The sequence below is a fragment of the Acipenser ruthenus genome, chromosome 7, assembly GCF_902713425.1.
Source record: "Acipenser ruthenus chromosome 7, fAciRut3.2 maternal haplotype, whole genome shotgun sequence".
Classification (NCBI taxonomy): domain Eukaryota; kingdom Metazoa; phylum Chordata; class Actinopteri; order Acipenseriformes; family Acipenseridae; genus Acipenser; species Acipenser ruthenus.
This window is the reverse complement of record NC_081195.1, coordinates 58,255,691-58,280,173: the sequence shown is the minus strand read 5'-3', so window position 1 is coordinate 58,280,173 and position 24,483 is coordinate 58,255,691. Positions and strand designations below refer to the sequence as shown.

Below are 24,483 nucleotides of genomic sequence, written 5' to 3'. Positions count from 1 at the left end.
AAGAGTACCATACGCTTCTCAGAAGCAGACTTGATAGTCCACTGATAATTACACGAATTACAGTAAAGCCTTGATAAACTTAACTTCAATTTTATATCTACCTCTCTTATCTGAACTGGTAACCACACCTTTTTGTGTACAATACTCTTCTGCCCCCAAAGAAAATGGGCTAACTCTATCCCTGGTATTTACAGAATAGTACAGTACTGAACTTTATATTAAAAGGTACAGTTATTATTGTATTAATACCATCTGGACAAGTTTACTACAGAAATCATGCCATCATCTCAAACTCTCCTCTGGGACTGCACATGCTGGGTCTGCTTAAAAATACATTGGGGTCTATTTAATTCAACCAAACAGTGGCTGATCTAAATACTGCCACCCTTTAAATATTTAATTAGAACCAAACCTGTTATTGTAATTACTTTTACAGACAAAACCACACTTAAGAAACTCACACATCCTTGTATGTTATATTTTGATTCAACAATGGTAGTATTTAGATCCATCACTGTTTCAATCTGCTGAACAGCTGACACCATTTATTGGTTCATTCATTTCATAACAGTATAAAGCTTCAAAACCCTTTCCGGTTTTCGTTTGCAGTTTTTTCATAAACATAGCTTACTCGTGCTTCCATGTGAACCTTTAACAAACTAATCAATAACAGCAAACTCAGTTCAGCTTTTATTCCATCAGACCAAGACCAACCTTCAACTCACCTGCCTCTGGGCTAAAAGGGAAATTATAGATGTGGCCAAAGCAAACTGTCCAAACCAATCCACTGCTGGTAATTTTACTGCTTAAGATAGCTGACATACCTTATTACCACACATTTAAGCACATGTGCTTAAAAGCTAAAATGTTGATTTTCATTTTTTAGAGATATTGATTTCTAGCTGCATAGAGCGATATTCAGGTATGAAAATGTGCTGATGAAACATAGCTGCACATACAGTAATTTACATCAATCAAGCAAACACAAAATTCATGTAAAAACAATACAAATGGCTGGACTGAACTGGACTGTTGACATTTCCATCAGCAGGAAATCTGCTCCTGAACACTTCTGGCAAAAGAGTATGACAGAGTATGACTAGCTGAAACGTATGTCAATAAAAGTGGGAATTTAATTAGGTCATAGACATAGATATGTAATTCCAATGTTGTATAAATAAATCAGGAAGGCTGATCATTTGTTACTGTTAACAAAGTGTACAAAATGCATAGATTGTTAAAAGTAAAGTTGTGGAGAAATACCAAAATCCAGTACTTTCTAATAATTATCCCAAAGACATCCAAAGTCTTCCTGAGCAAGGGTGTTCTGAGATCATTGCACCCATAACTTCAAACACGCAATAACAAATTGAGACAAATATTTTGGCTAATGGCTTCTTTCATTAATGTTACTAATTTGTATCATATTTCTCAGAATATAATGTGTACAGTTGTACACATTTTAGGAGACTCTCCATGTTATATACATATTGTGCATTATATACGAGGTACGCAGTATACTTTAATAATATTCTGGTTGTACTACTCGTGTTCGGAAGTATGAACACTGGTGCTATTGCCGGAAGTATTTTGCTGGTGCTATTGCCCCTGACTTCAGGTTTATTAGAAAGGCTTAGGCTTGCCATTAGTGGGATATTACTGACTTATCCAATGTAACATTTAAATGTCCGTATTCCCTCTCATTTGTAGCATCCCATACATAATATTACAGTTATCACTGCTTCTTGAGAAAAACACATTATTAAAAAAACAACATGGAAGCAGGCTGTAGCCCATGAACAGAAAGGTATGATTATACAAACAATTTATTTTGAGAGGTGACCTTTTTATTCAGATTATCTCTCAGGTCGTTTGTTACTGACAAAAAAAGCAATTTATGCTAAACTGTTTTCTCCAGGTGTTTCTATTTTATTATTTTAGTTTTATTATTTTGCAGTTAGAGCTTTAAAAGAGTGAAACATTCAAGACACTTCAAACGCAGCCAAGTAAAATCATAGCAAATCACTGCTGTGACTACCTACACGGTCGAGATGGTACAGTATAAGGGGTAGCCACCTCAATAATATATTTTTATAAAACCTTCTTATACACCATCTGGAAAAAAAAGACTCCTACTTCTTGTGAACAGCCACAAAACAATATGACATGAAATTGCAACATTCAACATGAGGCTTTCGATTACAACAAAATTGCATTCTACCTAACAATTCAGATGCAAACAGTCCTTACTAATCCTTACTAATAATGATAAGTTAATGATGATTCTATTTCTTCAAATTGCAGTAGTGTTTTCTAATGATCTGCTAACAATAACTGTGAAATAACATATATTTTTGGGAAAGAATGCTACCTGTTCAATACCATTCTATAAGACATCAACCCCATTACCTAAAAGAACAACCCCCAGAATCAAACTAATCAGACTAGATATATGCTGCTCTTATTTTAGAGCTCCCTGCTTCGATATAACACAAGTGCTACCCCAGATATATGACAGAAAATATTCCACTGTAATTATAAGGCAACCTGTTTCAACTTCATCTCATAACTCAGGAATCTATACACTCAACCCTCATTTTAATTATATGATTCGCACGATTTCTGATTCAATAATTTGTTTTTTGTTTTTCACCTGTGCTATAAATAAAAATTAACTCTGTTAAAAAAAAACAAAAAAACAATGTAACTCAACATTCAGTTTTTTCATCCAAAAAGCTATGCTCCCATGCCCTGCTTGACAATAAAGTTCAAATATGCTTAAAGAAATCTATAAGTTAATCTAATTATTCTGCAGCATTCTACAAAAGCGGATGCATTTTAGGAGTGCTGCAGCAACATTCAAATGAATTCCAAAGATGCAAACAACCCAAAAAATATTCCAAAACAAAAAGCAACAAGAAACAGTAATCAACTATTTAGGGTATTCATTCATTTTTGCTTTTTGTTTTTCATATTTACACAAAGAAAAGAACAAACATAGCAACTGCATTTCAAAGAGTTATAAAAAGAGACTCTTCTCCTTTTTTCTTTAAAGAAGCCACTCTTACTGTAAATCAAGCTTCAGTTTTTTCTCAAGTCCTAAGCACCTTTTAGTTGTCGAAGCCAGCTGCGGCTATTTTAATGAAAGTCAGGGTATTATTAGAAGGGTAGAGAGAGAGGGAGGAGAGAGAGAGAGAGAGAGGAGTATGGGGATTACTCACAGTTTGCTGCAGGTCTGGGATCCCTATGCGGATGACGACGGTGTTGGCTAGGGGTTCCTCCATGGGGCTAGTGGGGGGTTTCTCAGCAGTGGCCCGGATCGTGTCGTAAATGATGTCTTCTTTGGAGCTGTCCGAGTCCCCCTGGTTGCCGTTGGTAGCACACTGCTGCACCTCCTCCTGCTGCTGCTGCTGATCGGATGGCTCATGTTTGCTGGCTGCCGGACTCAGAGGCATGCTCTGTTAGTGTATTTTGTCTGTGTGCACTTCAGAGTACTCGCATCACATCACTGGGAGGGAAACAGAGGAAAGGGTGAGGAGTGTGTGCGAGGGGGGCAGGAAATGAAAAGTACATTATTAAAAATAAAAAGAAGAAAAGAACACCAAGAGAGAGTAAAGATTATAAAGAGAAAACAAATGTAGTACAAAATTATTAAGGAGAAATCGAAAGGGATGTAGAAAATTAAAATGGGATGAAAGGGAAGATAAAGTACAGGCAGATAGACACAGCGTAAACAGATGAAGAAGCAAAAAAACACATATAAAGGAAAAGAAATATGACATAAAAGAATATGACAAAAGAAAGGTGAAAATAAGTTGAGATTGAAAGGTATTATTAAAAAGCAGATAAATAAGAATATATGAGGAGCCATTTGGGGGTTTATACAAATAAAAAGTGAAAAAGGGGAAGCAAGAAAGATAATTGATTTAGAATGAAAGAATAATATAAAACAGACACATAAAATAAGCATGAGATAAATAGGGGGAAACAACAGGGAGGGCAAAGGAAATAAAACAAATAACTATCGAGAAACACAAACCAAAAACATTCATAATACCAAGAATAAGGTAGCTTCATTTTGGCTTAAGTTGTTAAGCATCTGTTTATAAATACATAACTTCCACAATTTAATTTACGTGCATTACAGTAATATAGTATCTGCATAATGACTGGTATACATCATTTTTGTTATATAAGATTGTTGAGAAATGCTCTACATTAGAGAGAGGGAGGGGTAGAGAGAGCCAGGTTAGACAAACTTTATTTATTTATTTCAGTCATTTTCACCATGAATGGCCTTGTAAAGTTTATCCAAGTGGTTTTGATGATATTGGGCCTGCTGTTAATATAAATTGCACTGTGGGCAATTTACCAGTGCAATGCATTTACTATGGGATGGGCTATTTGCTTGCACTTTACCTACAGCTGACAGTATACTGTAGGTCATTGCCTCCATTTACCCAACAAATCAGAGGTCACAGCGTGTGCAATGGTGATTAACCTAGAAAAAAACTTTGGGAATGGTGTATGTCCTGCATAGCTAGTTTGATCATCCAGCGGAGACTAGGAGATGAACAGAAGTTAAATGTGCACACATGCAATAACCAAATTAAAACAAACAAATAAGGAGGATCTATTCAACTTAGTGATAAGGGAGCAAAGAATGACAAAGAGAGACAAATAAGACATGTCTTCTCAATCTTGATTTGTTTTTGACTGAAGGCATTGGTATAAGTGAATATGCAATTTGGGTATTATTATTATTATTATTATTATTATTATTATTATTATTATTATTATTATTTATTTCTTAGCAGACGCCCTTATCCAGGGCGACTTACAGTTGTTACAAGATATCACATTATTTTTACAGCCCTAACCACTACTCCACGCTGCTGCCCTATCTTTGGTAAAAGTACTGACATGCTTACAAATGGACGCCTAATCTGTCTGATATGACTTCAGACAGATTTTTTTTACTGTAAGTTTAGACAACATACATTTTACATCTCAGCACCAAGAATGTTCACAATCATGGACCTTTTTAACAAATATTAACAACTTTAAATCATCAGACACTGAAGCTTTAAATACCAAGGAGGCAAATCTATAATGACAGTTTCAAATGTAAATTCACTGAGCAAGTAAAATTAGATGAATGAGTTTAATAAAACAAAAATTATTATGGACCAATCACTGTATCATGTATGATCTGGTAGATCTACCCCCTTCATCCTCTAATCAGTCTCTATATTTAATGCTGCCTTTTTTGTCTGTGTTGTGAATCTAGTTTAACACATCTTAGAATGTATACTTTTATTTAGGCCAGTAAATACATATAAAAAACACCAGGGAGGATCCTAATTAGAGAGTGGGATTTTAATTAGCCATCGTTTAGAACAATTGCATTTTTACCTTTCAGAAAAAGGGCGCACATTCTGCCAATGTAGAGCTATAAATGCTGTTTGTTTGTTATTTGGTGGGTCAGAATACATTGTGGTGTTTTTGACTACTGCAATGGGAATCCTTAACAGTGCACTTGGCAAATTTAATCAGACTGCTTTCATTGTATGTGGCTCTGAGTGATTCTGACTGAGTCAAATGCAGATCACAAGTCTGTGTAACTACTGTAGTATGAGGGCAAAGCCTTTGAAATACCCCCATCCAATAAAAACTAAAAAATACAGCAACAGAGACACACAGTTAAAATAAACACTCCTCCCTCAGAAATGTGCTCTGACTCTGTGCTGGTGCATAAAACATAAAGTGAATAATGATTGTATACTGTAGGGTGGGAATGTACGGGCATGTATGCGCATTATAAATGTGAGTCCATCAGGACCCATAACATACAGTAAGGGATGTCAGGATCTCAAGAACATCCTCGGCACCTCTGAATAACATTTCATCATTTATTTAATTTATTTATTCATTTTGGTTTTAATTGCATATTTAATTGATACAATTACTGCATCCGTCTCATTCAAATGTTTATTATTATTATTAATTATTATTATTATTATTATTATTATTATTATTATTATTATTATTATTATTATTATTAGCATCATCAAAAAAACTGTGCTTCATGAAAAACGTTTTGTTCTTTCTGTATTAATTTTGATGGCCCCTCTTTATGGTTTTATATTTATTTACACAGAATTATACAGAACAACTCCAGCATTTGCTGTTAAATTCTTTGAAGCACCAGCTCAAGCACAACAGAGTCAGTTTATTACACATCTTATAATTAAACTGTATATTTCATTAGCAGTTTCCTTTCAAAGGGTATTTTTTTATATAATTTGAAAATATATAAAACAAATAAAACAGACCATTCACTGAGTAACGGTTATATGTTCCTTAATTGTAAACAATATATTTTAAAATAAACTTGATAATAAGTACAATGTCAAAACTGATGGATTTCATTTGTTGTTCTGTTGTTGCTGCCTGTAGCAGAAGAACTGCTAGAAAGTGTATTTTGAGAAGTGTTTACAGCATGCAGGTTGTATAGCAGCACCAGTCACAGTGTCAGCACCAGTCCCAGCAGTGTCAGGACCAGTCACAGTGTCAGCACCAGTCACAGTGTCAGCACCAGTCCCAGCAGTGTCAGCACCAGTCACAGTGTCAGCACCAGTCCCAGTAGTGTCAGCACCAGTCACAGTGTCAGGACCAGTCACAGTGTCAGCACCAGTCCCAGCAGTGTCAGCACCATTCACAGTGTCAGCACCAGTCAGTGTCAGCACCAGTCCCAGCAGTGTCAGCACCAGTCACAGTGTCAGCACCAGTCAATGTCAGCATCAGTCCCAGCAGTGTCAGCACCATTCACAGTGTCAGCACCAGTCAGTGTCAGCACCAGTGTCAGCAGTGTCAGCACCAGTCACAGTGTCAGCACCAGTCAATGTCAGCATCAGTCCCAGCAGTGTCAGCACCATTCACAGTGTCAGCACCAGTCAGTGTCAGCACCAGTCCCAGCAGTGTCAGCACCAGTCACAGTGTCAGCACCAGTCAATGTCAGCATCAGTCCCAGCAGTGTCAGCACCATTCACAGTGTCAGCACCAGTCCCAGCAGTGTCAGCACCAGTCACAGTGTCAGCACCAGTCACTGCCAGCACCAGTCACATTATCAGCACCAGTCCCAGCAGTGTCAGCACCAGTCACAGTGTTAGCATCAGTCCCAGTGTCAGCACCAGTCCCAGCAGTGTCAGCACCAGTCACAGTGTCAGCACCAGTCACAGTGTCAGCACCAGTCACAGCAGTATCAGCACCAGTCCCAGCAGTGTAAGGCAACTTAAGTAGCAGTGAACCAAAAGCATGTCAATAAAGGTATGAACCCATCTACTTATTAATATTGATGTTATATTCTTGTCTATTTAAAATAACATATTTCTGACAGTGTCAATATGTTCATTTTAGGTTGCTGTGTTTTTGCTGGGAGACAATTAGTTTTAATCTTTGAAATAATATGGGTCATCAAATTTTAACATTAACATCATCATCCAAGTGACTTAATATTGCTTTGCAGTTTGCATGAACAGTCTCCAGGCTTTATAAGATGATTACTTTTGCCTTTGTAACATTGTAACATGAACAGGATCTGCAAGAGGTTTGTTCAACTTTTTTTTTTTTTTTGCCTCAATAAAAATCTAATCCTAGCTACGCCCCTGGGTACTAACAGATTCAGATACAAGTAACAGTCTTTCTATCCAATGAACGGTCAGAAAGTTTTTAAAAAAATGAACTTCCCATTAATAAGTCGTTAACTTTTAGTGCTTTGCTTCATAATGCAGTTCAGTGACTAACTTTCTATTCAAACAACGACTGCACTTGTTGTGTTGCGTGCACTCGAGTATGTTAAAATAGTGGCGCAGGGGATGAATTACGGTATGCTGAGAGGGTCAAGACAGAGGCTGATTAACACGCTAACTGCGATTAATTGACAGCCCTAAAAATGGAGGTCTCTTACTTATATGTGTGTGCTCTATAGGGTTTGAGATGCTCTTGATTCTTTGGTAAGTTTTGTGTTTTACTCATTGTATCTATAAAATATATATGTATATAAAATGTATATGTTTATTGTTATCATGAATATTTATTGAATAAAGGAAACATTAAGTGTCCTGCTTTATGAATTGTTAATTTGTGTTTAAACTTTTTGTTTTTCTTTCATAATAATTATTGTAACACCATGTAGTTTATAACTGGTACTGTGTGTAGCTACTTTAACATAATCTTCACATGGTCCAATCATATATATTGTAACGACCATGGCGATGGCGGCATCCCATCCTGGACATTGTGTTTATCTTGTTTGTTATGTGCCGTTTAATGTTCTGCGTATTGTGAGGGCACGGGGCACGCCGTTAGTGTGTGTATGTGTGTGTGTGTAGTGATCGGGTCCCCTGGAGGCTATAAGTAATGCGTGTGGATTTGACTGGAGTGAGACTGTGAAAGACAGAGTGAAAGGCTTGTCTGTGAACCAGTGCATGAACCTTGAGTGAGCTGCAGTGTTAGAGAGAGCGAGAATACCTGCTTTATTATTTTGGCGTGAACCACGACCCAAACCGAGATTCGTCGTTGTTTATTTTATTAAGACAGAATAAAGAAGAAAAGTGGAATCCCATCTGGTCTCCCCTGTCTCACCTCAATAGCACAGAACGCTACAATATAAGATAACGGTGGCAGACGATAGTGCTATCCAAATTGTTTGAGGTACAATATTGAAATTAATCTGATTAAACTGTAAATAACGAGATAATTTAATAAATACACAAATAATGTTTATTATATTATACAACCATGGTTTTATTGATATGTAACAGTTACTTTATTAGTGTGATGCAAGGGGGTATAATGACAATAGTTCTTCATACGATTATCTTTATTCACATCCGTACTTGATATTTATAAATATTGTAAAAGTATAAAAAAAAAAAAAAAAAAATGAAATCCATTCTATCCAATGACATGCAAATGTTCAAATGTGTACTGCAAACTATGGTGGCCTTGCAAGTTGTTTGCCAGACTAATTTGTCCAAGGCAATCCACACAAGAATGTAGTAAATTAAAAACAAAACAAAACAAAAAGTTATGCTGCAGTTACCTAGCAAGGAGTGGTAAAACAACAAAATAATGCAATGACTTATATAGTAAAATAAGGGATTAACTTACACAATAACACACAAAAAGCTGGAAGTCTAAGGTCAAGAAACTTGACCGGATCATAGCACAGGAAAACACAGTTCCATACCACCAAGCTGAGAGAAAACCAATAATAAAAATAAAAGTAAATGTAGATTGAACACTGATTAAATTTGACACTGAACATTTAAACTTCAGAAATTAGGTTTAAAGTTGAACATTTCTGTTATATAAAAACATGAAAGGACATAAAATCAAATACTTTCTACTTATTGTAGCCAGTTATATAATTAATACATTTTTGTGTTTATTTAATGTTTTTTTTTTACACTATACATAACACATCGTATTTTTCTAATGGAACATAACATTTATAAAGAAATAAAATAATAGTAACCAGGTTCTTGTCATCTTATTTTACAGATATTTCAGTCTGCAGCACACGTGTCAGTTGAAAGGTGTGCTTTTTCTTTTCTTTTTTTTAATTTAAGAAGTATACAACTGTATGCATTTGACTTAAAGACTGCTATAATGAGTCATTCAAAATTACAATCAAACTGGACAAAATCATAGATCAGCATTTTACAGACATTATTGTGCTTTCTTTTTCAGAAGCAGTACGTGAAAATCCAGTTTCAAAAACAGCCACAGGAAAAGAAATAAAAAGCTATGTGATGAACTGGCTTTGGTACTCCAAGGACGGGAATGGTGGGAGACAGCAGCGCACTGATGCCAGACAAAATGCAGAAAGGGATTTTTCAGTAGTGTTTTTTTTAATTTATTTTTACAGTTGAGCAGTTTATAGTTAGTGGTTTTAGCCAGCAGGTAATATATGCCAGTACACAGGGTGATATATTCAAAAATACAAATACATAAGCTAACACCACAGAGCTATACAAACAAATAGACCATAAATGCAATAATAAAGCAACATTGCACAATACAACATACAAAAAACAACAATTAACAAAATCTCAGTTCGGACTAGTTCGTAAGCGAAAGAAGATTGATTTAGAGCAGAAAATGAAAATATTGAAAAAGTATGACAAAGCCTGTCGTCAATTGCTCATGAACTTGATTTGGCTACCTTTTTTTCATGTTCTATAAACATACATACTGTACTGTACTGTACACACATACATTTACATAGCCACACATACAAAAAAACACATACTGTACAGTATTACAGTAATATATACGTACTGTATATATATATATATACTGTACAGTGTATATACGTTTCCGACTTACGTAAAATTCGGGTTACGCAAGGCTTTCCGGAACGGAGCGATTGCGTAAGTCGGGGAGCGTCTGTACATTCATAATTTCATATAATACTGTTATTCATAAAAATAAATGTATGTATAACATAGTGCAAAGACATATGTCATCATATTGCAGTACACATCTGTCAGTTGGTTTATGAAAGGTTCATACTGAATCTTCATGCAGGTTGGACTTTAAACTGTTACTCCTGATTGTCTTTTGTTTTGTATTCTTTTCACAGTTTATCTTCTCTTTCTGTGTCACTGCTCCCTCTGGCACATTTTATCTTCTATTTCAATTTTTGCAAAGGCTAAAAGCCTTTACTGTTTGCAAATGGAAGACAGGTTGTAACTTCAAACTGACCTGCATTTCAGAAATTGTTTGTCGTTTAACAAAAAAGAGATTCAAATTCATGTTGCTAAAGCATAATTAAAGTGATTACTGGTTATAGATGAGTTATAAGTAAGTACAAGAGTCAGTATGTGGCTTACTGAAAAATAATATACGAACAAAACAAACTAAAAAACTGATTGAACTAATTGAATGCTTCTGTGTTTTGACAAAAAAAAAAAGTTTTATTGAACTAGCCATATGTCTGTCTGTTATCAGAAATTCTCTCCAATCAATATAAACACCACAAATGTGAACGTGCACTTCTTACAGCATGAAGAATGTTCACTGTACAGTATGTGCCTGCTATGTCATATTCTCTTAGCAATACCAAGAGAATTAAGATTTTCCAAGCTTCATATATCCCAAACCACCGTTACAGGGTGGTTAGAATCCAAATACAGTACCATGTTCTAACATTGATTACATATATTGTTGAAATGTCATCTTTTGAAAATGTAATCGCAGAAGCTCTGTAAATGTCAAGCAGTGTAGTTTTTTTTCTATAAAGCACATATTTCACTTGAAACTCTGCAGTTACTTTTTTAAGAACTCTTTAGCTTTGTAGTTCTTTAAAGCACACTTCATACAATACTTATTATTTTTGGTCTTTGTGTATCATCATCACTAAAGGTACCTTGTCACCACTTGATCTTAATTCCTCTGAATCACTAGGTGAATTGCAGTGTAACGAAACTAATTGTCACCTATAAGGTACAACTCTCAATTCACTTTGCTATTATAAACTTTTGTGGTTTCCCGAGCACTTGAATCTCGCGAGTGTCTGTTACGATTATGGCCATTTTTACGCATACTAATAATACACAAGTAAACAGCCTATTATTTGTTCCATGTATAAAAAATTCTGTATAAAAATGCATTAAAAGAGCACCTAATCGTAATTGGGTAGGGATCAATCTCGTTTGTCCATGGGAGGAGACACCCCTCTGTATCTGCTACTTCCTCCTGCCTCACTGTTACATTCTACATGATCCCATCCTTGGGTAACATTACAATGCCATGGCCTTGTTTTTTTTTTTACCACAAGTCACACTTCTGATGTCAAAGAATTCCATACTGACAGTTTTTGTTTTTGTTTTTATAAACAAAAATAGGTGAAGAAACCCAAAATCTAGTTTGGGCATTGGTGTATACGCAGTTGGCCCATGTTTTATCACACCGGGTCAACAGTCTAAAAATGTATTCTATTTTAGAATAGCTGTAGGCTTGGAAGCTTGCAGCTCTGTGAACTCCCATATAATAAGTCAGTTACCAATTGCAGGTGAATAGCCTGATTAATTTTTATATGTAGTTTGAAGTACAGACCTGGGGTGCATTACAAGTATAGAAAGAACATCAGCTGCTGGACCACTGGGAAATAAACCAAAACCACATCACAGTTGTTTACACCACATTAAGTTAATCAATACAATAAATTACACATTTGCATTTTTTTTGCAAATATAATGGTGTAAAGCTAAAGCTACTGCTTTGACTGCAAATAAATTCCCTCCCTTTGAAGATAACACCGTGTAACAATTATTTATTTATTTTTTGTTCCTGGGTAGTAAGTGTTATTTCCTAATTGCTTATGCCTCAAAAAGTATAGAAAATGGCTATTATTCCCCACAAACTTTGCTTTTGTGACCAGGACAGTGATATTTTGAAATTTACCTATTTTCCAGAACATTCCAGATAGATTCAGTGCTGAGTAAACTTGGAGTAACTTCTAGAACTTTCTAGAACTTTCCAGTAATATAAATAGTAGTATAAATACAGGGGCCTTAAGCCCACCAGTTCAGTTTAGTTCCAGCTGCCTAAGTGGATATATATCTGCATTTTTCTGAGATGGCATCAAGAGGCTGCAAGCATCTGGCAGACGCATTTTGCTATGTCTGTGGCCAATTTATCAAGACAAGAGCGAAAAAGTACTCCATGGAAGCATCTGCTAATATGTGTGAGGCCTACAAGGCATATTTCGGCATGCCTGTCGGGGATCAAGACAAACCCTGGGCACCTCATTTAACCTGCGAGCACTGCAAAAAAACTCTGGAAGGTAAGATTGACAATTGTTGCTCGGAATTTTATGTTATAACATTTGTTAACATTTTTAAAATTGTAAAAGTTTTTAATTTTAAAATGTTTTACAATTTTCAATGTTATTGAAAAAATATATCATATATGAAAAATGTTGCGAGAATCTCTCACACATTAGTCATGGGTGAAATAAATGTATTTTTGTAGGATGGTACAGAGGGGAAAAGAGAGCCATGAAGTTCGCTATCCCAAGAATTTGGCGGGAACCCACTGACCACTCAAGCAACTGCTACTTCTGCATGGTGGACCCTTCCAAACGTCGGACTGGCAAGAATGCACCTGCTATCACGTATCCGGACCTTCCTTCATCCATCGCCCCGGTGCCACACTGCCATGAGCTCCCCGTACCCATCCTCCGGAGAGAGAGCAACCGTCTTTAGAAGAGAGCAGCAAGTCAGAGAGCGAGGAAGACGTAGATCCAGATGACAATTTCAGAGGTGGAGCTGAGGAGAGAAACCCATACTACCCCAACCAAAAAGACCTCAACGACTTGATTAGAGATCTTGGTCTCACCAAGTCCAATGCCGAGCTCTTGATGTCTAGGCTCAAGCAGTGGAACTTGTTGGATGAAAGTGTGCAAGTCGCAGATCAGAGGAAGCGTCACCAACCTTTTTCCAGCTTCTTCACCCGTCAAGATGGGCTCTGCTTCTGCCACAATGTGACCAGTCTGTTCGAGGCAATCGGAATCGCCTGTAACCAGAATGAGTGGCGCCTCTTCATTGACAGCTCATCCAGGAGCCTCAAAGCCGTGCTGCTCCATAATGGTAACAAGTACCCGTCTCTTCCCCTGGCTCACTCGGTGCACCTCAAAGAGGATTACAACAGCATCAAGACCTTCCTGGATGCCTTGAAGTATGATGAGTATGGCTGGGAGGTCATAGGAGACTTCAAAATGGTGGCATTCCTTATGGGTCTCCAAGGCGGTTTTACCAAGTTTCCCTGCTATCTTTGCCTTTGGGACAGCAGGGACACCAAGGTGCACTACCACAGGCGGGACTGGCCACAGCGGACCGAGTTCTCTGTGGGGAGGAACAACTTCAAGTGGGAGCCACTGGTGGACCACCGGAAGGTGCTGATGCCACCACTGCACATCAAATTGGGCCTTATGAAACAATTTGTCAGAGCTCTAGATAAGGAGTCGGCAGCCTTCAAGTACCTTCGACTTCTTCCCTAAGCTGTCTGAGGCAAAGGTCAAAGCCGGTGTCTTCGTCGGACCACAGATAAAGAAGATCCTGGAGTGCAATTAATTCCCCAAGAAGCTCACTAGTAAGGAGAAAGCGGCTTGGAACAGCTTTGTCGCAGTGGTTCGGGGCTTCCTGGGCAATCACAAGGCCGAAAACTATGTGGAGCTGGTTGAGTGGTGAAGAACTACGGCACAATGGGCTGTAGGATGTCCCTCAAAGTCCATATCCTTGATGCTCATCTTGATAAATTCAGGAGGAGCAAGGCGAGCGCTTCCACCAGGATATACTGGACTTTGAACGCCACTACCAAGGACAGTATAACGAGAACATGACGGGAGACTACATTTGGGGGCTGATTCGTGAAAGTGATTTACAGTATAATCGTAACTCTCGAAAAACTACTTACTTTTAAATCTTTTGTAGTCATTTTTGTATTACTTTAGTATAAATACATGTTAATTTGGATTCATATGTTGTTTTTTTCTGACTTTATGTGAACGAAAAGACACAAATTTGCCCGTTTTCTCATTGGAAATAGGTAAATTTCAAAATATCACTGTCCTGGTCACAAAAGCAAAGTTTGTGGGGAATAATAGCCATTTTCTATACTTTTGAGGCATAAGCAATTAGGAAATAACACTTACTACCCAGGAACAAAAATTGTGTTACATAGTGTAATGCAAGACAAAAATGGCGAAAGGGTGTATAACCCCAATCTGAATCCCTTATGTTAAGCATGTAAAGGTGGATGGTGTATACTTATAAATTCACCAAGCATCACTGTTAGCCAAAGCAATAAAGGCTGCTGCTGTCCTTGTCATCCCTGGGACTCTGTTCTAACACAACATAATTGCTGTTAGACTTGGAACGGTACATTGGAGAGGCTTAATTACATTTTCATCTTTTCATAATTCCTTTTTTCCAACCACCGAACTTCACAACAAAACAGATAAGTGTATAATGATTGGGACGCCAAAAATGTAATTAAAGAAAGGGAGTCATGGGTTGCTTACCAGCAGCTCGTTGCTGGGTGACACCTCAATCACTTTGTTTGTTACGAGAATCAATTACATTGTTACATTTTTTATTGTGATTTGGACATCTTAGCATGCATTGGCATTCTCCAGCTGAACCATGTAGTTCTTCTCAGTTTAATGTTTAACAGGGCAAAATGATATATACCCAATATATGCTGGGTAATAAAAAAAAAAATAATTAGTAGTTCATTGAGTGATTAAGGAAAACATGCCTTTTATGGTATGTCACTGCAGGCTATGCTATTTGGGTGATACTGATGACCACAAACAGAAATTACACTGTTTAAGTAATATAAGCTTCAAAGTTTTGTCTTTCTCAAAGTCTGTAAGACATGTGGAGAACCCTAATATTCAATAATGCACTTTACATTGAATGCAATGCCTCTCTCCCTTTGTCATCTCTTTTTATTATTTATTTATTTTATTTAGTATTTTGAACCAAATACAAATCTGGCTAAACTGACCTGTACATAGTCCCCCCCTAAGATTCTGCAACAATTTTAAAAAATCTACGATGCAGAACCCTCAATTCTGCTGTGCACTTTTTACGATTCTGTGAAGTATTTCTGTGAAATAATTTGTGTATTTGTGTTCAGTTTCCCCACAACCCAAACAGTTCTATACATTTTCAAAAATACAGTTTAATTCATTGATCTTTGACTTTAACTAATTTCATAAGATCTGGGGATAGCTCCACCAACTATGAGTGACCACCCAGCTTTCAGAAATTGCCGGAGGGCTGGGTGGTGACTCTTGGACAATGCAGCCTTATTTGCAGTCAATGTTACTTTATACTGTAGACCCCAACATAACTTCACTAGCCTGTCCTCTCTACACCTCCAAATTGTGTGAATGTGCATTACATGCATATGTCTTAAAGTGATGATGCTGCTTTTGGACTGCCTAATGTCAGAACATGAGAGTGACTGTACAGGTTAAAATATTTGTATAAAATCAAATGTTTATTGGATTATAGCCAAATGCAAGCCGAAACGTCTATAGGTTAGGAATGTATAATAAAAGTTTGGTGCAAAATCAAGGCAGTTACCATGCTCACCATGTAGAGTGTAACGGACAGACCTTGTGTATACGCCAGGAAATTTAACATACCGTATGTGTTCTGCCTAGCCGTCAGAAATCGTTCTAACATGGAGCTTCTGGAAATGGGCCACATCAGCCAAATTGGTCAAGTGCAAAATAATTTGTTTTACAGGAAGTAGGAGTTATATTAGTGAGCTTGGCACTTTTTTAAAATGACCTTAAAAAAAAATTGACAGAAATAGTCCAGAATCACTTTTTTATTTCTCATGTGCAAATGTTAAAACTATATGGCGGCAATAGAGTCCTAATTTCTACCCGGTTTCTCCCTTTCCTCTCTAAAGGTCTTGTCAATCACTGTAGTAATATCTGCCATGGAAACACGACTGAATATGCTGCAGGTTTCCCAATTCCTTATCCTGCACTCCAGTAATGTTTTCGCTACTTACTGTAGGTGTCTATGATTCCAACCACCTACATACAGTCAATTCCCGTTACTAGAACAATGAAAAGTATTATACATTTAAAAGTATTGTGTGTTTTATTGAAAATACAGCTGTAAGTGAACTTTTAAAAAGTATACATTGCAAATGAACTATACTTGAAACCTACATGTCCCATTCTGATAATAGGCATTTTTAAACCACAAAAGCAATATCAGGATATTAAGCAAATTAGAAACATTGACGACTTTTATCTAGTTTGCTGTTCATAAGCCTGTATTATTGTATTTTTTTTACTGGTTCACAAAGTGTTCATGGGAATGTTAAAATCTGAAGCAACATCTTTCTTTTTCATGCACAGTGGCAGTGGTGCATTATCCACCGCTTTCAAGACCTCCACGTTTTCTCAGTGTAATCCCCTTGCCAAGCCAGGCTTGGGGATTTACCTGTACTTTTTGCAGAGACTAGAAGTTCAGTTAACTCTCTATTTCTACTGGCCATAGAAACTGAGAGTTTGAGAGCGCCAATGATTTCCTGAGGCTAACGGTCAGTTATAGAAAAATAAAATGGGTTCTTCTGGATTGGTCCGGGAACAACCGGTGCAGAACTGTGTTGTTGGGGGGAACACTAGAGAGTGTGGGACGCAAAGGGAGCGCATGGTGAGAGACAGGGAGGTTGCTGTCTGAGCGGTGTGCAGGACGAAGAGAAGAAACGTAAATACCAGTAACACGTTAAAAGAATTTGCTCTGCCCGAGAATCTACTAACCATCCCAAACTGGAAGGTGGAAAAGATAACTAAAGAGAACTGAAACTGTTTAAAGAAAAGAAACTGACAGAAGTGAAAAAAAAAAAAAAGCCTAATCTGTGAGTACTAAACAAAAACGCTTTGTTTGGGGAAAAAAAGTCAGTTGATGAAACAGGGAATTAAGTAAAAGAATAAATAAATAAGAAAATTAACTCTTCAGTGCAAATTTGGACTGTGCAAAAAATATATTATACTGGAGTGAAGAAAATAAGATATATTTTTCCCTTTGAAATTGAATGGGTAGCTTAAGTACTGGACTGCGTATTGAATTAAATAAATTCATCCGTTCTATAAAAGATTGTTTTTCAACCACGGAGGTTTGAAATATTATTTAAAGTACAAAAGAAGATTTATTTTTTGGAAAAACTGACGTTTTTTTTTTTTTGTTTTTTTTTTAAATTTATACATGTGTTAAAAAGGAAAAGAAAGAGACTTGCTGAAATAATAGTTTTGGGACTGATATTTTATTTTGGGAATCCCCAGGTTACTTTTGGTATAATTAGAAAACATGGTACCACTGGTAAAACATCATATAAAAGGGTGTTTTATTATTTTTCATATTATCGATAGTATTATTTAATTATAAAAGTAAAATTATAGAACAAACATATATTTAATATATGGTAGAAAAGTACGATCCTTCTATTTTTCATATATAGAAATCGGCCCCTTTTTATATATTTAAAATATGTTTTAGTCTGTAATCCATATATTTATTTTATATGGATTAGAGACTAATGAATATATATGGTGCACCATATATTTTCAACATATCAAATAAATATATGGATTACAGACTAAAATATATTTTAAATATATCCCATATATTTTAAATATATATAAAAGGGGCCAGTTTCTATATATGAAAAATACAAGGATCATACTTTTCTACCATGTATTAAAAATATGTTTTTTTTTCCATAAGGGTTGCATGCATTTTTTATTTCAAATCAGTTCACCATTTTAATTTAATTCAGCTCCTGTCGAATAAAAATTTGCATAGTTGTTTGCATAGTCATTGCTGCTTTTTATTTAAAATATACTCTGAAGGGTAATGGGCAAGAATATTTATAACTTAATATTGTATATAATTCCTAGTTAGATTTTTCACTGTACCCAGTTGGAGTTTACTGGGTGGAGGCATCTCGCTGTATGTATTTTTGTTTACACAGATCCAGACATTAACATTAGCATTGACGCATACTTTTGTATTAAGAGCAGAACATTATATACTTAAGCATTTATCTACACATTTGCATATAGTCCTTGCACACCAAATGTCTTTAATATTTAATATTGGACAACAGTGAGAAGAACCCAGGCCCCATATCTGTCCTTTGGTACAGTGAGGCGCCTTGAAGATGTACCGAGTGGAGAAGTGGGGTCACATCTGCAAGGACAGTACATGTTTTTGCATGAGCACTGTGGCAACTCAAAATGCATCATAGGATCTGTACTCCCCAAACAGCCCTAAAACACAGTACATAGGCGCTAATGTGGATGCAAGTTAATACATTCACCAATATCCTTTACACCCAACTGTTCAAACTAGGGTGTTTGATTTTATTCTGATGTTTTATTCCCTGGCAGGGCTCCAAAATAATTCACACAAACAGGAAATTCAAGGAAATAACACATACATATTACAGTTGAGTCACTTTTAAGTTTAATCAGAAAATAGCAGTTCAGAGGAACTCACTAAATGTGTTTTTCCTCATGGAAAAAGCCAGTTACGATACACAATACTGTGTACAGCATAGTATTCTATTCACGTGGCAAACCAAAACTAACAATTTTTAAAACAGCTTACAATCTGAGCAATGTCCCTAATAAAGCTGTTTATATATATATATATATGTTTTAAGTGGTCCACTTAAAACATGCTGTTTCCTCAGTCTCCAAAGTTTCCCTTAATAAAAAACAATAACAATTTGCAATCATACTTCAGCAAGTGTAATACAAATCAATACCCTGCGGTGTTAGCGGTGAAGTGTTCATTTTTCATGGCCAGAAATAATGGCCTTAAGCCACTGTATTACTTGCTAGCAATCACCATGAGAAAAATGAAAACTGATCCTGGGCCTCTCCCTTAGGGATAAATTAGTAAATAATATTTTACTTTCTTCATACTTTGATATGCATAATATCTGAAAAGACAATAGCCAATGCAGACTGAGAACACGTAGATGTATACAAACACAATAGGGTCGATTCAATTAATCTAAACTACAGTGGATCTAAAACCTCAGTCATTTAAATCTTTGTGTTTAAGAAGAGTGATTTCTCTGAGCCTGCAGAGCTGAGAGTGCTATACAAGTCTTAGGACAAGAAATCTTATAATCCAGCACTTTGCAACAGTCACTTAAGAATGGGTCTCCCTTTAGATAAGAAAAAAGTGCATACTTGGTAATTTTACTTATTATTTGATATGGAGTTTCAGAGTGACTACATTTTAGGGTAGGCATTCAGAAACAATAAATCTCAAAGCAAGTAATGAACTAGCCATACAGATACAATTGGTGAGTTACACAAGACCTGCAGTCACGAGTTCCTAATTGTTTACACTCAGCCTGGTTTTCTTCTTAACAGAGCAGCAACTAGTATTGGGAATTGCTGGTTGAATGCAACATCAATAATCGTACCATACAAAACAGCTGTTCAAAATCTGTGCCTCCTTGCAACAGGACTCATAATTCTGGGGTTTTAATAGCTTGTTCCACCTGGCAATACCATCAAATACTTTGGTCTGAAGCAAGAAAATGTGTCTGTCACTGCTCCATGTTCACCAGATTTGGTACACATGCCACTAACAAGAGCTGTTGAACTGCACTGGTTACTCTGGGGTCCTTATAGTACAGTAGAACCAGTCATATCTGATCCTGTAAAAAGTGATCCCCTTTATTAAACCAATGTGTCATTTACACATGCTGCTAGCAATTTAAAAAAGGGTCAGATGGAAACCAATGAATGCACATTTATAGGTCTAAAACAGTAAATTCAGCTCTTAGGACAGAATGGATTCAGTTGCAGCGAAGGACTGCATTTGGGAATTCAGTTTCAATTTTTACATGCTGTGACATGTAAAACAAACTGCCCAGTTTAACCATGTTCAATAAAAGAAAAAAAAGAAACAAGGGATTAATAGAATTACTTTACTATTAAAAAGCTGAAACAAGGTTTTTCCAATGGCTCTGTTGCATACACAACAATAAATCACCAGGTACAACTCCCTCTCTGTTAATAAAGTGAGTATTATATATTACCATAATTCAAATGCAGATTGGAAATAATCAATAATTGGGTAATTAGTATTGATATAATCAATGTGTTTCCTATTGCTGGTGTTACAATAGTACAACATCAGATGACCATCTACAGAGTATTAGATTAGAATTCTTTCTCTTCTAATTTACTTTCTCCGACAGCTGGGAAGTTAAAACAGTTCCATCCGTACCATCAAGGTTACTATATTTACATTTCTACTGGTATGTATGAGGGATGGAATTGTGAGGAAGGTTAATAACAATCCGAGATTGACTGTTGAAGATATGAGATTGTATCCTTATATATATAAACAGTTGCTTATATTATAACACAAGGGTTAAACTGTTATTGGAACCTCCTAAAGCTGCCAATAATAATGTTAAGGAGAAAACTGACATGTCTACACTAAGTACAACTAATCACCCTTCCTTAAATGCGCTTTACTTGCTCTTATCTGCCCCCTATTTTACTGCATTTAATCCTGTACTTCAGAGTACTGTAATCTGCCAAGTGTTTAATCTGTAGTATTTTGTATTTAATCATATCCTGACGTAACTATCACTGACACTGTCATCTGCTGTATTATTGAATTGTATTTTGTCACACTTGTACTTGCTTGAACCAAAGTCATTGTATTTATCTTGCTCTTAATTGTATTATTACTTGTACTGTGATACTTGAAATGTATTTGCTTACGATTGTAAGTCGCCCTGGATAAGGGCGTCTGCTAAGAAATAAATAATAATAATAATAATAATAATAAAGTACTGGGACACCCTGCTAGTGTGACCTTCAGATGTATCAGGTTTTACCTCTGGAAAAAAAAAAAATCTTTGAAATTCTGTTTTTATGCATTTAGAATAATAAATAGATTCCATGGAAAGGTACATTAATTAAGAAAGCAAAGTATCTGAAAAATGTTTGCACTGGCATACCTCCTGCCGACTCCAAGCGTCTGGGCGCCATGTGAACCAATCCCAGCAGATTACTTTGATGCAGAATCTTAGAACTTCTATTGAGGATACATGTTTCACTTTTTTTTTTTCTAGGGTCAAGCATGGGAAATCTAACCTAAATTATTTGAATTAGTTTGTTGGAAAGCAAATGTTCTGAAAAATCCCAAAGAACGGAACAATCCCTTTTCAGCACCCTAATCAGAAGATCTTACTCTAGTTTAAATGATGATCCCATTGAAATAATCAACTTCCGGTAATCTGAAATGGAGATCATTACTGGTGAATCAACCTCACTTTATCTCCCTGCTGTGCACAGCAAGTGGACTGAATTAGGAATGCTGAAGTTGATCCCAGGAGTTTTCTGGGACAAGAGTAACCTAGTACAACTGCACGGGCAGGGCATTGCTTTTGTAGGGTTCTAGCATCATCAGAATGCCTTAATTGCACTCATGTCCAGTAGGGTGTACTTCATTTCTTCTTCTCATGATGATGGTGATTAATAAACATGCATATAGTCTTTTGTTTGAATTTTTGTGTAAATGCAGTTAACTCAAACTTTCACTGCCGTACGGTACTTTTATGAAATGTGCACTAAAATAACAAGCCTTTGTAACACAGACGTTTGTTAATGTTGATAGTTTCTTATTTGTCCAACATTTCAGAGAGGTCAGAATCTTAATTATCCTGTCTTTTTCTTGCCATAATATTGTATGCTTATTACAGCACAGCAATATTCATTTCCCACAACATATCATATATATAACAATGAGATCCGACTTCTTTACCATTTGCATTGACATGCACACATTAAATATTTGATAACATTAAAGACCAGTCTTGGACTGTACAAGAGCCTCTTTAGTGGTAATATATATGTGTGCACGTGCAAGTGAGTACTTGTGTTGAGACAAATTTGTGTTTGCAACTGAATCCCATTATTATCAGCTGAAACGGATTAGAAACCATTTAAAGAGTATGCTTTCATTGTCTTATCTGGCTTGAGTGGGTTTCTAAAATGTCTTGCAGATCAATGGAGCTGCAACATTGTAAAATAAATGTTAACATGTAGTTCAGTCCAGAGATCCCCCTGGGGACTCTATTATGCACGGCATCTTCAAAGAAATATTCCCCAGAGCACGAGCGTTCAGCATTACCGGTAATATGAAAATCTCCTCTATCTGTGGTTTTGTTGCCGACTATATATCTCCACTGCAACACAGCAGACATATTCACTTTGCACTTCTAAAGAAGACTACAGGCTACAGTGGTTGTTGCTTTATACAGTAAAGATTCAGAATAGCTGCTAGATTCAGTGATTCATTTACAAAAAGGGAGACAAAACCGAACCAGGTAACTACAGACCAATAAGCCTGACTTCTATTATGATTTCCATTACACGAGAGTAGATGTTAAAACTTCATGCTGATTTGAGCTCGGCTCTCGCCAAGATAAGCACCAACTAAGGTGGTCAAACTAATGTGATCCATATGTGTCTCCATCCATTTACGTTTCCTTCCATATGATGTAGATATCCTTTTGTCTGGTGTTAATGGCTGAAGTGTAATGCTGGCTCCAGGAATCAGCTTATTTTGCCTCCCTGGTGCATCAGCACACAACGGCTGCGATGCTGGCTCCGGGGGTTCAACCACAGTGCAGCATGACAACCGTCTGGATTGAGCTAAGTAGGGTACATCTCTGGGGTCTTCAAGTGGGCACCTTCCATCCTCAGTGTTTCGTCGACTAGCCCACGACACCTCAAGAGGGCTCGACGGTGATTCTGGCGTCCCAGCATCACCCCCCTCCGTCCCCCACTCAACTCAGCCCAGCTTACTTACCTGTACATCAGCGTTTCTTTCTATTGTGCTTGACATCCCCAGCCAGAATCTTTCCGTCTCAACCACAGCCAGCTGCTCCTCTCTGATGCTTCAGATAAGTTCTTCACTGTGCGACGCAACTCTTGGCCACTGAATCCGACGTCTCTGAGAAACCGGGTTGTAGAGTGTTCCACAAATCCTCGACAACCCACCTCCACTGGGTAAACCCTGACTCTCCATCCTCGCTGTTCCGCTTCAGTGGCTAGTTGAGCATACCGCAGTTTCTTCCTCTCATACGCCTCATCTACAGCATCCTCCCATGGCACTGTTAACTCTACCAGGTGAACAAGGCGTGCTGATCCAGACCACAAGACAATATCTGGTCGAAGGTTAGTGGTGGCAATCTCAGGTGGAAAAATAACCAACATCTGCCAGCATTTTCCAGTCTCTAGCAGCTTCCAGTTGTCCTGGGCGAGGATTGGTTTTAACACCTTTTTTGGTGGTTGCTCTCCTGGGCGAAGGAATGTTGTTTTTTGTGTATAATGTTTTGATGGAACAGGTGGCAACTTATTGGTCATGTTACGCTTGTCTTCCAATGCTAAGGCCAAACATTCCAGCACCTGGTCATGGCGCCAAGTAAACCGTCCTTGGCTAAGAGCCACCTTACATCCTGTCAAAATGTGCCTTAATGTTGCAGGTGATGAACACAAAGGACATGAGGGATCCTCTCCTACCCAGAGGTTTAGGTTCTGTGGTGATGGGAGAACATCATATGTTGACCTGATGAGGAAACTGATCCTGCTCTGTTCCATTGACCATAGGTCTTGCCAGCCAATCTTGCGTTGTTCCACACTCTCCCATCTCATCCATTCTCCCTGCTTGGCCTGGGAAATGGCCTTTATACACCTCATCCTCTCCTCCTGCTTTTGCACCTCGTTGACTACCAGCTTCCTCCTTTGAGCTGGGGCTGCCTTGTGCCATGTAGGAGGAGCTGAACTGAGACCAAGACCCCCTCTTCCATGCTGAACTTGCCCAATGATATCCC

At 37.1% G+C, this 24,483-nt stretch overlaps 1 protein-coding gene across 9 annotated transcripts in view; it reads right to left on the bottom strand.

The window, feature by feature from the left end:
• LOC117415660 (SH3 and multiple ankyrin repeat domains protein 3) overlaps positions 1–24,483 on the bottom strand; it is a 289,648-nt gene that overhangs the window by 233,076 nt on the left and 32,089 nt on the right. For all 9 annotated transcript variants that reach the window (XR_004546440.3, XM_059027379.1, XM_034026268.3 and 6 more), the window contains exon 3: positions 3,222–3,508. Coding sequence is in view for 8 of the 9 variants with exons in the window: in XM_059027379.1 (XP_058883362.1) it covers positions 3,222–3,455 (234 nt within the window). In the remaining variant the exon portion in view is untranslated. The remainder of the gene's footprint in view (positions 1–3,221; positions 3,509–24,483) is intronic.